Consider the following 15,722-nt stretch of genomic DNA (forward strand, 5'->3'; position numbering starts at 1 on the left):
TTTGTGGGGAAAGAAATCTCAATCTCCTCCTTGTGAAGGAAGGATGATGTTACAGATATATTATGATGCAATGAGGACCATATGCATGACACTGGTAACATTATGAGGTCAGGATTTGTACTGAAATGTTTGCCTGTATGAAATGCATTAGACCAAAGTCAGTGTTTCTCCCTGCTATCATCCTAGTGGCAGCAACTCTTATTCCTACCCACAGTATGGGATTTTAAGATCAAAGGAATGAGACTTAGGGCAAAAATTGAGGTAACAGGGAGACATTGTAACAACTGGAAAGTTTTCTAAGTTGGCAAATTTACACTGTTATTTCTGGACAGAAATAAAAGATTCCCTATGTCCCTATGGATATCAGGGAAGAAAAACATTTCAACCTTGCACTTCAGGTTAGCAATTTCAGGACAGCCTTGAGAGGGTTTGAAAAATTGGTTGAATGTATAGCAGCCCAGAAAAGAGATGAAAGAGCTGGCTTTTTTATCCAGAAAGAAGGTAAGATCAGTGATCACAGGGCAGTCCAGTTGGGTCCGTTGATTAGACCTGGGAAAAGTTTTAAGCCATCATGGAGAAGCAACATAGCTTAATAGCAAAGACATTGAATGGGGGGCTTCAAGTCCTCATTCTGAATCTGTCCTTGAATAGCTAAGTGGACTTGAGGAAGCTCTTTTCATTTTTCTGAATGTTAGTTGACTCAAGTATAAAATTAGGGGGTTGGATTAAATGACATTTAAGCGTTCTTCTGTGGGATCTACCATTTGATGGCTCACTGATTGCCCTGGGACTCTCAGTAGTGCATAGTGAACATTAGCAAGCCACATGAGCCACCTGCCATCTCTTTACTTAACGATATCACAAGATCATAAAGACTTTTATAAGTAAGGCAAAGTTTTCTACCTTACCATGATTCACTCTCTGGGTCTCTCCCCGCGTCTTTAAGCTAGAATAATTTCAAGCATGAGAAGGTAAGGGAAACAATGAACAATTGTCTGCCAGGATTATTAGCAGCAGATACCAACACAGAACTGAAAGTACAGCTCCATGGTCAAGGTTGAAGGGGAGTGGTGTAGTGTGTAGCTTCAGAGCATTGAGGACATCAGTGAAGAGCAAGGCTTAACAGCAGAGTAACAAGGCTAACAGAACAAATCCTGCTGTTGTGAGGAAAGAAGCAGGGCCCACATAACTGCTAAAGGGTCAGCATGGCCAGCCTTTTAATATGCCAGGTTGTATAGTCATGAATAAGTGAAAATGTTGACTTTGGGTGTTCAAACCCAAAATGGTGTTATTTGAATAGCATTTAAGAATTTACAAGTCACTTTAATAAATATAATTTAATTACTTCTCATAATAATTCTAATAGACAACTATTACTATTATTGCTATATCCCCATTTTATTTGTTAAAAAATGAGAGGTACGGTTAAATCATCTCTCAAGTCATTCAATTCCTAAGTGTTACAGCTGATTCAGACCTTTCAGATATGCTTTTGTTAGATGACAGAGAATTTGGCTGGGCTTTCTAAACTACTCAATAAGCTTTCATTTTTCCCTACTCAGTTTGTTTTAACTCTCTGTATAACTGATTTTCCAAACCCTTGCCACTTTTTCTGAATCCTCTACAGGAACTCACCTCCGCTCAGTCAATCTTCCAACATCATAAGTGAAAGCAAAGCCAAAAGGCAAGAATTCTCTCAAATTCCCTTTCTTCCACTTCCAAATTACCTGAAGCAGCACCTGTCCTTTCTTCCACTTTCTTCTAGCCCTCTTCCCCTCCAGAGCTATCACCTTGCTGCAACAACTGCAAAACCTCCTTTTCCACTGGCTTTATCTTCTAAAACTAAAATTATAACCATGGTCCTGACCTTGACTTTCTCTTCCTTTTAAGCTGTATGTCTTTCCTTTGCTTCTCCACTAAATTTCCCCATAGTGTCACCACTTAGTTTTCAATCAACTCAAGTCTGGCTTCCCTCATCACTTTGCTGAAAAAATGCTTTTACCTAGGTATTCGATCACCTAATATGCCTGTCAAATTCAATAACTTGTTTATATCTTCCAGCTTACTTGGCCATTTTACTACATTAACAGTTAGCTGCCACTGTTTCTAGAAATTTTCTCCTTCAGTGTCTCTCATCACACCACTCTCTTCTTATTTTCTCCTCTTGTAATTCTTTCTTTTGCTCTTTTTTTTCTTGAGCTTTGCCTGTGTTGTCTCTCAGTCTTCTAGCCGAGACATCATCTACCTAGTCTCCTAAGTCAGGTGTCTTGGTATAAATTTTGACTAATTTTTGGTATCTCACTCTTGGGTTATTATAGCAGCCTCTTGATATAATGGTCTTCTTGCCAAGAGTTATTCCTTTCTGTATACTTCTGCAGGGAGATTTTCCTTTAAAAATCTGTTTTGAATTGTCACATTCCTGGCTTATTAGCTCACCCTTAAATTCCATATACATTAACTTGGCATCCAGGTCTATTCACAGTCATCCCTTAACCTACCTTTCCAGCTTCAGCTCCTGGAAGTTCCCTTCATGCACCTCTGCCCTAACATGAATCTCTCAGCATTTCCAAGCATGGCATACTCTTAACGACTCTGATTTTGCACGTGTCATCCCTGCAATGTGTAGTGCATTTCTTCCCATTTTTATGCCTATAAGCTCTTGCTCATTTTTCAAGACCCAAATCAAATATCACTTCTTCATAAAAACTTCCAAACTTTCCCTAAGCAAAGCCATCCTTAGAACTTTTGAAGCATTTTATTGACATCACAAGGAATATATCTGCTAATCTTAAGCTGCAGAAATTTATATACATGTGAGTATTAAATACCTGCCCATTCTTTCCTGCATTGAACTGTGAGTGCTTTGAAGGTTTTGTAACCCCAGGGTTAGCCCAGAGTCTGAAGCCAGGAAGTATGCCTTAAAGGTGTGGTAAGTTAACAGGTTAACCTTGCTTACATTTACAAGCTTGCAATTACAAAGCCACACGGAAAATTTCCTTCTTCTGTAGTATATATGTTTGTATACACACACACACATACATATATATATATATTTAGAGAGAGAGAACATATATATATATTATAGACATATAGATATATATTTTATATTATAATGTACTATAGTATAGTTTATATGTATATGTATATATATTAGATTTGATCAAAACTAAGTACTGCTAGATAAATTACCTTTATGACAAGGACTAAACTGAAAGGCTGAGAAGGGAGAAATGTAATCTGAACTTTGATCAGACTGCTAATACTGGCATACATTCATATTCCCTTATAAATACAGGACAATAGTGTCTACCTCTCACCATAGGCAGGAAGCTAAGAACTAGAGAGAACATTTCTAATAGAATAGTTGTTTACCTCAAAAATGATACCAAGTACATTGCAGGATTTCATCTGTACAATATTGTTCTTAAATCTTCTTGTCAATTACCCAATAAGATTAAAATCATGCCAAGAAAGGAAAGTCTTATAATCCTCATCCAGTGACATTTAGAATGAGACACCTATCTTGTACTAGTTGGTATGAATTTAAAACAGCTAAGCTATTTGGATCTCTCATATGAAAATCAAACTTAATATGACCAAGATTGAATGGTTTGTTTTCCCCAAGAATTATGGTCCTTATTCATTTGCCCCTGTTTTGGTAAATAGCACCATCATCTGCTGAGTTTTGAAATTAGAAACCTGAGTGTCATTCTAGAACAGGGTTTCTCAACCTTGACACCACTGACATTTGGGGCTGGATAATTCTTTGTTCTGTATATGTGTATGTGTGTGAGGCCGGGGGTAGGGCAGGCTATCCTGTGCATTGCAGAATGTTTAGTGGCATCTCTGGCCTCTACCCATCAGATGTCAGTAGCACCCCCATCCCTAGTTGTAACAATCAAAAAATGTCTGCTGACGTTGCCAAGTAGCCCTGTGAGATAGGGAGGGCAAACACTCTGAATGGCAACCATTACAATAGAACCCAGCCTGTCCTTCAATCACAACTTTGTCCCCAACAACTTCCAAGCTATTAGCAAGTCTTTGCAATTCTACTTCCAACCACATCTCACCATCTCAGTGCTATCTCTTTGATGCCTATACCACTTATCATCCAGTTGATGACACTTTCAAGAGTGAAAGGGGATGTTACTAATAATTAAGTTGAGGGACTTCCCTGGTGGTCCAGTGGTTAAGACTCCATGCTCCCAATGCAGGGGGCATGGGTTTGATCCCTGGTTAGGGAACTAATATCCCACATGTGGCAGGGAGTGGCCTAAAAATAATAATAATAATAAAGTTGAGAAAGCAGGCATAAATGAGACTTCCATGGCAGCTCAGGATGTACCATCACCCTCAGTATCATCCTGGCCTAAGCCTCCACATTTGAAACCCGGGTTAAATGCACGAGCCCCTCAGTGATTTTATAGCTTTCACTCTTATCTCCTCACAGCCACCAGTGTCTTTCAAACTCTCTAGTGATAGCTCACCATTATGCTTAGAATAAAATACAAACTTCTAACTCTAGCTTGGCCCTCCTTCCTCTCTGATCTCACCTCATGGTACTTTCCCCAGTCCTCACTATACTTCATGTCACTGACCTTCCCAGAATGCACCAAGCTCTTTCCTGCCTCAGTGCCTTTGTGTTTGTCAGCCTTTGCCTAAAATCCTCTTGTCTACCTTTGCACATGGCTGACTCCTTTTGCTTATCAGGTCTCAGGTTTATTTTTTTTTACCTGTCCTTAGAAAGAGATTCCCTCGGGTCCACCCCACACACACAAGCACTAGATAATTCTATCACAGCTCCCTATTGGTTTCCTTTTGAGCACTTATCTCACTCTATACTTAATGATTCTCAAATTGTTACTAAGGTATGGCCTACATACAGTAAAGCACAGAAAGAGCACTAATCTTAAGTGTATAACTCGATAAATTTGGACATATGTAAACATACCTGTAGTTACCAACCGGATCAAGACAGGGAACATTTCTATCATTCCAGAATATTCTCTCATGCCCTTTTACACAGATAACCACTAATCCAAACGTTGGATTGGATTTATCTCTAGTAATTAGTCTTGCCTGTCACAATCTGTAAATATTTTGTTCACTTGTTGATTTTTTGTTTCTCCCACTAGAATGTAAACTACAGAGGAAGGGGTCTTGTCTATATAGTTTTCCATTCTAAGACCACTGTCTAGCTCAGTTCTGACACGTAACAGTTGTTTAATGCATATTTGTGTCTAACTCCTTCTGGTCCTGAGACTCAATAGCTATACCCCAGTGAATCACAAAATTTTTCAAAATCAATATTCAGTCAATGGTGTGGTTTGTGTGCGTGTCTGTTTACAGTGTCAAAGAATCAATCAACAATTGTTCTTTGTAGTGATTGTAATTTTGCCCATATAATAGATGGGAAAGTGGAAAGTCAGAGATATTAAGTTACTAGTGTGGCTCACAAAAATCAATAATTGACAAACTAGAGTCCAGATTGTTTTTACTCTGTCTAGCATATGGCAGCATGGCAGCTAGTGATAAAATGTCAGGTGAAGTCGGATATTATCCAAAGCTTTAGGAAATTTGACATTAATAAAAATTATTTCAAGGGGAGAGATTTTAGAAGAGATAGTGCAAAAGAGATTGGAGCCTTTCAAAGATTACAGTACAACTGCAAATAGTAAAGAGAAAGATGGAAGTTACCCAAACAATGACGGTAGATAGGAAGAACATTATTGAATGGGCTCTGCATTAAAAGGATCTAGATGAAGTGTGGAAAATGATGAATTACAAGGGTGTAGGGTCAGGAGAATCCTAGGAACCAAGGAACCTGCAGGTAGGTTCTTAACCACACCACTTCCAGTAACAATACCTTTGCTGAGACCTAAGAGGAGTAAGGGGCAAGTGAAAGCTCAGGATCTTTGGGAGTCCTGTTGAAAACTGGTATGGAGACCTGTCTTTCATGGGTTGAATGAATTCACCTATCTTTCCCTGAATATGTATCAGAACTCTATTATGATCTGAAGTCTCTCATCATTTACTCCTGCTCCCGTTCTTCCTTTTTCATAGGAGTTTCCCCCCAATAAATCTCTTGCAATTCTGCATCTGTCTTGGAGTCTGCTTCTTAGAAAATCCAAAATGAAACACCCTCACTTTACATCATTTGTAAAAATATGCTGAGATGAATTAAAGACATCATGCAAAAAATAAAATAATAAAATTTTGGCAAGAAAAAAAAAACAAAAAAAAAATTGCTCTTTGCTCACTTCTATCTTCCACCCAAGACTAGCTCTAGCAAACACTCCTGTTAGTAAAACTTTTTCCCAATAGGAAAGAAGTAATTCACTTTCTTATCTTTGTATTCCTGAACAAAATGCCTAAAATAATTGAGACAAAATCTATGGAGGAGATACTAAACACCAAAGTAAAATATTTTCTTCTAAGTAATATTCTAGCCAAAAGCCTAGTTATGTTCCCATGAAAAGATCTTTAAACTTTAGTAGAATATGGTTTTTATAGGTTGAAATAATGAAATAGATTAGAAAATGGGGAAAAAGCAGCTGAAAAATGCAATATATTTCTTTGAATTTTATGACAATGTTCTTGTGCTTTGTTACAATGCAGATGCAATTGATTACGACAAGTTTTATGCGACCGTACAGGAACTCTTTGGTCCAGAAGTGAAGAATCAAGATGCGAAATGCTTTTACAGGAAACTCTGCAACAACCCTGATGCGTCTATAGACTGGTGTGAGGTAGTCATTTTTCATGTTTGTAATATGAAATCCAGGTATTATTTTTCTTTGTTCAGCAAAAATAATTAAAGTGTTGCTCCCACAGGGGTTAAACCCATAGTGTGTGTGTGGCACATTTAAATGCCTATGCCCATAAAGGCATGGCACTGCCCATAATTAAAAGAGAGTAAGGCAGACAGATGTTTGACCTTCATTACATTCTAAATGAGGTATTCTTTTTCAGTAGTGGCAGTTTATACAAATTTCAGTGTATCCATATTTTTAAGGGAAGAAAAACGCTGAGGTTGACCAACTGTTTCCAATCAGGCATTTTCTGATTGGTACAGTATTGACTCCTTAGATATCACTCTGGTGTTGTTGGAAGAACATATAGAAGCACGTTTGGTTGCAAAGTAATCTATGAACTATGGAAAAGGAGGAGGGAAAGACTCCAGTCCTCATTTAAACTCACAGAAGACTACATTCTATAGATTTGTTTCTAAATCTAAAAGGATTTGAGGTAACTTACAATTGAAAAAATTGCACACTGCATACAGAGTAATCAAAATGATTTTTAAATTATCTGGCTCTCTCTGAAAAATCAGTGGGTATAGTAAGCAAAAGAAAAAGCAAGGATTTAATGGGTTTGACTATCACATTTAAGGAGCTGGTAAATATGTATAAATAGAACTTTGAATCCAAGATATAGAAAAGATACATCTCAACTATACACAGGGCCATCACCAAATTGACCATGGGGAAAGCTAAAAGTAACATTTCAATAAATTCCAATATAATAAAATTATAAACCAATAATAAATGATAGCTCAAATCCCCAAAACCAAGCAAACAAACAAATTCATCAATTAATTTTGGGAAGAAAACTGCAAACAAAAAAATGTTTCTATTAAGCCTTTAAAGAACATGTAATTCCCACATTGAAACTGAGAAAGACCCTGCGGGACCTTCCCGGTGACAGAATCCTCTGTGTCCCTGCTAATTGTTGATTGGGAAAAGCAGCTGTAGAAATACACCATGACCTCCTAGGCCCTCCATGTAGAACAAAGAATAGGCCTTAACAGTTAATGTTTGGGGAAGCAAGGAATGCAGAAACAAAGATAGGAGATTCAGGCAGGAGAGTAGCCATAACTTAAGCAGTTATGGCTGTAACTTAAACAGTTAAACATAATAACTCAGTCACAAAGACTCCTAGTTCTGTTTCAAAGGTAAAGATAAGTCTGAAGCACATCCCTAAGTTGTTCTGAAGATACTAAAACCCCCACTAGTTTAACTGTAAGTTAACCAGAAGTTACCTGCATCAGTATGCCTCCAGCATGTAGCCCCCAGACTGGTTAGAGCCAGAAAACTGAAAATTGAGATTCCAAGACATCAGCTAATCAGGGAATTGAGCACAAGCTGATCACATACCCTGATTCTCTGCATCTGACTTATTTTACTTAGCATATTATCCTCAAGGTCCAGCCATGTTTTTGTAAACAGCAGGATTTCCTTTTATCTAAATTTAGCAACTTCAAGAAAGCATTTGACAAAATTCAACATCCATTCATGACAGAAATTCTTACCAAAGTGGGTATAGAGGAAACATACCTCAACATCATAAAAGCCATTTATGACAAACCCATAGCCAATATAATACTCAATGATGGAAAGCTGAAACCTTCCCACTAAAATCTGGAACAAGACAAGAACGCCCACTCTCACCACTTCCATTCAACGTAGTATTGGAAGTTCTTGCCACAGCAATCATACAAGAAAAAGAAATGAAATGTATCCAAATTGGAAGAGAGGAGGTAAAAACTGTTACTATATGCAGATGGCATGATACTATATAAAGAAAATCCTAAGGACTCCACACAAAAACTACTAGATCTAATAAATGAATTCAGCAAAGTAGCAGGATACAAGATTAACATTCAGAAATTGGTTGCATCTCCTTACACTAACAATGAAAGATCAGAAAGGGAATGTAAAAAAATAATACCTTTTAAAATTGCACCAAAAAATAAATAAATTAATTAAATACCTAGGAATAAACCTGATCAAGGAGGTGAAAGACTTGGTGAAAGTCTTTCAGGTGAAAGACACTGAGAACTATAAAACATTAATAAAGGAAATTAAAGATGATTCAAAGTGGAAAGATATCCCATGCCCTTGGATTCGAAGAATTAATATTGTTAAAATGTCAATACTACCCAAAGCAATCTGCAGATTTAATGCAATCCCTATCAAATTACCATGACATTTTTCACAGAACTAGAGCAAATAATATTAAACCTTATATGGAACCACAAAGGACCCAGAATTGCCAAAGCAGTCCTGGGGGTGGGGGGGGAATGTGGGAAGCATAACTCTCCCAGACTTCAGACAATACTACAAAGCTACAGTAATCAAAACAGCGTGGTATTGGCACAAAAACAGACATACAGATCAATGGAACAGAATGGAGAGCCCAGAAATAAACCCACACACCCATGGTCAGTTAATCTTTGACAAAGGAGGCAAAAATGTACAATATAAAAAAGACAGCGAGTGGTGCTTGAAAGTTGGACATCTGCATATAAATCAACAAAGTTAGAACACACCCTCATACCATGCACAAAAATAAACTATGGCTTAAAGACTTAAACATAAGACATGAAACCATAAAGCTCCTAGAAGAGAGGATAGGCAATATATTCTCTGACATAAATTGTACCAACAATTTCTTAGGTCAATCTCCCAAGGAAATATAAATAAAAACAAAAATAAACAAATGGGACCTAATCACACTTACAAGCTTTTGCACAGTGAAGGAAACCATAAAAAAAAAAAAAAAGAAAAGAAAAGACAACCGATGGAATGGGAGAAAATATTTGCAAAAGATGCAGCCAACAAGGGCTTAATCTCCAAAATATACAGTTCATACAACTCAACAACAACAAATAGATATTTCTCCAAAGAAGACATACAGGCACATGAAAAGATGCTCAACATCATTAGTTATTAGAGAAATGCAAATCAAAACTACGAGATACCACCTCACACTGGTCAGAATGGCCATCATTTAAAAAATCTATAAATAACAAATGTCGGAGAGGGTGTGGAGAAAAGGGAACCCTCCTACAATGTTGGTAGGAATGTAAGTTAGTGTAGCCACTGTGGAAAACAGTATGGAGGTTTCTCAAAAGACTAAAAATAGAACCATCATATGATCCAGAAATCCCACTCTTGGGCATATACCCAGATAAAATTATACCCACCTCTATGTTCATAACAACACTATTCACAATAGCCAAGACACGGAAACAACCTAAATGTCCATCAGCAGATGAACGGATAAAGAAGATGTGGTGTATATGTATACAATGGAATACTACTCAACCATAAAAAAAAATGAAATAATGCCATTTGCAGCAACATGAATGCAGGTAGAGATTATCATACTAAGTGAAGTAAGTCAGAAGGGGAAAGACAAATACCATATAATATCACTTATATGTGGAATCTAAAATATGGCACAAATGAACCTATCTATGAAACAGAAACAGACTCACAGACATAGAGAACAGACTTGTGGTTGCCAAGGGGGAGGGGGGAGGGGAGGGAAGGACTGGGAGTTTGGGGTTAGTAGATGCAAACTATTACATTTAGAATAGATGGACAACGAGGTCCTACTGTATAGCACGGGGAACTACATCCAATCTTCTCGGATAAAACATAATGGAAAAGAATATAAAAAAAAGTATATATGTGTAAAACTGAGTCACTTTGCTGTACAGCAGAAATTAGCACAACATTGTAAATCAACTATACTTCAATTTAAAAAAGAGAGAATAAAAAGAAGAAACATTTATTATCTCACAAGTGCCATAGATCAGGAGTCTGGGCACAGCTTAATTGGGTCCTCTTCTCAGGGTCTCACAAGGCTGCAATCAAGGTATTCTCATTTAGAGGCTTGACTAGAGGAAAATCTGTTTCCAAGCTAATTCAGAGAGTTGGCAGAATTCAGTTACTTGTTTTTGTATGACTGAAGGACTCATCTCTTTATTGGCTGGAGGCTGGAGACTGGAAGCTGCCCTCATGTCCTAGAGGCTGTCTGCAGTTCTCTGCCACATAGCCCTCTACATAGTTCACCAATTTGCTTCCTCAAGGCTAGCAGTAGAATCTCTATCTCCATAGTCCATGAAGACAGAGTCTTAAATAATATAATTATGAGAGAAACAGCCCATTTCATTTGCTTTATTCTTTTGGTTAAAAGCAAGTCACAGGTTCTATGCATACTCAAGGGATGGAGATGATACAAAGGTGTGACTCATTGTATGTGTATGGTGAGGAGTCACATTAGGATGTGTTCACCAGAGAGACTTACTAGGAATATATTTAATCAAGGATCATATTTGATAGTGAAATACTAGAAACACTCCCATTAAAGTCAAGAACAAGAAAAGGATGCCTATTATCACCACTAGTCTTCAACATTTTATTGGAGGTTGTAAGTAAAGAAAAAAAAGTGATATGTAATAATCTATGAAAAAATACAAAATTGTCATTATTTGTGTATGATGTCTATTAGGCATATACAAGAGAATCACATTGTTAGCTATCAGAAGTAAGATGAAAGTTCAAGAGAATTCAATGAAGATAAACATGCAAGAATCAGTAACTTTCATAAACATCAGCAATAACCCTTACAACACACACATAAAGCTAACAGGAAAAAAAGATTCCATTTGCAAGAGAAACAAATAGCAGAAAATATTATGGGATAAATCTATTAAGGAATGTATAAGGTTATGACATTTTACTGAAGGAATAAGAGAAAATCTGGAAATTGGGAGACTCAATTTGTAAAGAAAAAAATGGTCCTCAAATTAACTTATAGATTTAATAGAATTCCTCAGGGATTGGCCAAAATAGCAGAGTAGGAAGGTTCTGAGCTTACCTCATTCGATGTGCACACCAAAATTACAACTATTTAAAGAGCAGCTACTGATGTCTTTTGCTGAAGACTAGCAGAAAAAATCTTCTACAACTAAAGATATAAAGAAGAAACAACAAGATGGATAGGAGGAGAGGAGTCATGGGATAGTCAAAACCCATACCCCTGGGCAGGTGACCCAGAAATGGGAGAATAATCATAATTGCAGAGGTTCTCCCCAAGGAGCAAGGGGTCCAAACCCCACAGTGAACACCCCATCCAGGGGTCCTTCACCAGGATGATGAGCCCCCAGAATATTTGCCTTTGAAGGTCAGTGGGGCTTACTTTCAGGAGAGCCAGAGGACTGTGGGAAATAAAGACTCCACTCATAAAGGGCACACATAAAATCTCACACACTATGGGACCCTGGACAGAAGCAGTAATGTGAAAAGAGCACGGGTCATAACCACTTGCTGATTTTGGAGAGCGTCCCAGAGAGGCAAGTTGCAGCTGGGACTCACTGAGGGGACATACACATGGGCAGCAGACCGTTTTGGGATCTCATACCATAATGAAGACACTAGTGCTAACAAGTGCCATTTTGGAATCCTTCCTCTAGCTTATTAGCAGGACCTGTCCTGTCCACCAGTCGGTTGGCACCAGTCCTGGGATGCCCCAGGCCAAGCAGCTAGCTGGGAAGGGACCCAGCCCCACCCACCAGCAGGTCAGCTGCCATAAGACCCCCTGAGATGTCAGTTGCTCCAGGACTCAGTCCCTCCCACCAGAGGGCCCAAGACATGGTCTCACCCACCAGTTGGATAGCACTCACCCCAGGACCTCTGGGACCCCACAGCCAGCCATCGGACCCAGCCTCACCCACCAGTGGGTGAACACAAACTATGGGAGCCCCAGGCCTCTCAGTCAGAGACCCCAGGACCCAGCTCTGTCAACCAATGGGTCAGCACTAGACCCAGGGCCGAATCTCACCCACCAGTGGGCAGACACCAAGCCTGGGACCCCCTGGGCCACAACCCAACCCACAAGTAGGTGAATACCAACCCCAGGACCACTAAGTCCTTACAGCCAGCCAGACAGGACCCAGCTACCCACCAGCAGCTGGCAGCCTCTACACAAGGCAGGGCCTGACAACCAACTGCACTGGGAACCAGCCACAGTAGACAGCCTGTCACAACAGAATGACCCACGCCACCCACATAGAGGGTACCCCTGGAGCATATACTCTGATGACCAGAGAGGAATGTGCTATTGGTCCTCATAGGATATTTCCTACATAAGTCCACTTCTCCAAAACTGGGAAATATAACCAACCTACAAAATACATAGAAATAAAAACAGAGCAAAATGAGGCAACAGAGGAATATGTTCCAGACAAAGGAACAAAATAAAATCTGAGAAGAACTAAGTGAAGTGGAAATAATATACCCAATAAAAGTTCAAGGTAGGGCTTCCCTGGTGGTGCAGTGGTTGAGAGTCTGCCTGCTGATGCAGGGGATGCGGGTTTGTGCCCCGGTCCGAGAAGATCCCATATGCTGTGGAGTGGCTGAGGCCGTGAGCCATGGCTGCTGAGCCTGCACGTTTGGAGCCTGTGCTCTGCAACGAGAGAGGCCACAACAGTGAGAGGCCCGTGTACCGCAAAAAAAAAAAAAAAGTTCAAGGTAATGATCACAATGATAATCAAATAACTCGGGAGAACATTGGATGAACAGAGTGAGAAGTTTAACAAAGAGTTAGAAAATACAAAGGACAAAATAGAGATGAAAAACACAACAATTGGAATTAAAAATACACTAAAAGGTATCAACAGTAGAGTAGATGATACAGAGGCATGTTCGGCAAACTGAAAGAGTAGTAGAAATCATTCAAGCTGAAAGGAAAAAAGAAAAAAGAATTTTAAAAAGTGATAACAGTTTAAGAGACTTCTGAGACATCAAGTATACTAATATTTGCATTATTGGGGTCCCAAAAGGAGAAGAGAGAAATGGGCAGAAAACATATGTGAAGACATAATAGGTGAAAACGTTCCTAACCTGGGGAAGGAAACAGACATCCAGGTCTAGGAAGCGTAGAGAGTCCCAAACAGGATCAACCCAAAGAAGACCACACCAAAACACCCTGTAATTAAAATGGCAAAAATTAAAGATTAAGAGAGAATATTAAAAGCAGCAAAGGAAAAGCAACAAGTTACCCACAAGGCCACTCCCAGGAGGCTATCAGCTGACTTTTCAGCAGAAGCTCTGCAGGCCAGAAGGGAATGACACAACATATTTAAAGTGATGAAGGGAAAAACCTACAAACAAGAATACTCTACCCAGCAAGGCTATTATTCAGCTTTGAAGGTGAGAAAAAAGACAAGCAGTAGCTAAAAAATCTCAGCACCACAAAACCAGCTTTACAAGGAATATTAAAGGGACTTCTCTAAGTAGAAAGGAAAGGGCACAACTAGGAATATGAAAATTACAAAAGGAAAAACTCATTGGAAAAGGCAAATATGCAGCAAAAGTACTAAATCAACCACTTATAAAGGTAACAGAAAGGTTAAAAGACAAAAATAGTAAAATCATCTCTATACACAATAAGTAATTAAGTGATACTCAAAACAAAAGTATGTAAAATAGGATGCCAAAAGCAGTAAACTTGGGAGGGGGAGTAAAAATGCAGGGTTGTTAAAATGTGTTCAAACTAAGAGATCAATAACTTAAAATAATAACATATCTGTCTAGCTATCTGGATATATAGATTGCTACATATAAATCTCGTATGGTTTGGCTAACCACAAACCAAAAATCTATAATTGATACATGCACAAAAAAGATAAAGTAATTCAAAGATAATGTTAAAGAAGTCATCAAATCACAAGAGATCAAAAAAAAAAAGGAACGGAACCAAAATCCCTACAAAACAACCCCCAAACAATGAACAAAATGGCAATAAGTACATATCTATCAATAATTACTTTAAATATAAGTATTTATATTTATAAAGTATAAAATGTAAAAAAATAAGTGTATATTATATTTATTTATAAATACTCCAATCAAAAGATATAGAATTGATACAAGACCAAAATATATGCTGCTTACAAGGGACTCACTTCATATCTAAAGATACAAACAGACTGGAAGTGAGGGGATGGAAAAAGATATTCCATGCAAATGAAATGAAAAGAAAGCCAGTACAGCAATACTTAGACAAAACAGACTTTAAAACAAAACTGTAACAAGAGACAAAAAAGGTCATTACATAATGATCAAGGGATAAATACAAGAAGTTATAGCACTTGTAAATATATACATACCCAACATAGGAGCACCTAAATACATAAAGCAAAGATTAACAGACATAAAGGGAGAAATTGACAGTAACACGATAATAGTAGGAGACTTTTAACACCCCACTTACAAGAATGGACAGATCATCCAGACAGAAAGTCAGTAAGGAAACATTGGTCTTAAATGACACATTAAACCAGATAAACTTAATAGGTCTATATATAACATTCCATACAAAGGCAGCAGAATACACATTCTTTTTTAAAATTTTTGCAACTTTTAATTTTATTTTATTTTTTAAATTGAAGTATAGTTGATTTACAATGTTTCAGGTGTACAGCAAAGTGATTCACACACACACACACACACACACACACACATATATATATATATATTCTTTCAGATTCTTTTCCATTATAGGTTATTACAAGATATTGAATATAGTTCCCTGTGCTATACAGTAGGTCCTCATTGCTTATCTATTTTATATAAGAATACACATTCTTTTCAAGTGTACATGGAACATTCTCCAGGACAGAGAAGGACAAATACTGTAATTTTTCACTTATATGTGGAATTAAAAAACTCAACAAATGAACAAATATAACTAAATAGAAACAGAATCATAGATACAGAGAAAAAACATGTGGTTTCCAGAGGGGAGGCCTGTGGGGGGAGGTAAGAAATAGGTGAGGGAGATGAAGAGATACAAACTTCCAGTTATGAAATAAGTGAGCCACAAGTATGAATTATACAGTGTGGGGAATATAGTCATAACTATATAAT

The 15,722-nt window shown here is 37.9% G+C and overlaps 1 protein-coding gene across 2 annotated transcripts in view; it reads left to right on the forward strand.

The window, feature by feature from the left end:
- Positions 1-356: 356 nt before the first annotated feature.
- The window catches only part of WDR64 (WD repeat domain 64), a 170,243-nt gene continuing 154,877 nt past the window's right edge, over positions 357-15,722 (forward strand). For both annotated transcript variants that reach the window (XM_032644152.1, XM_032644145.1), the window contains exons 1-2: positions 357-501; positions 6,619-6,749. In XM_032644152.1, the coding sequence (XP_032500043.1) occupies positions 357-501; positions 6,619-6,749 (276 nt within the window). The remainder of the gene's footprint in view (positions 502-6,618; positions 6,750-15,722) is intronic.

The sequence above is a fragment of the Phocoena sinus genome, chromosome 1, assembly GCF_008692025.1.
Source record: "Phocoena sinus isolate mPhoSin1 chromosome 1, mPhoSin1.pri, whole genome shotgun sequence".
NCBI lineage: Eukaryota > Metazoa > Chordata > Mammalia > Artiodactyla > Phocoenidae > Phocoena > Phocoena sinus.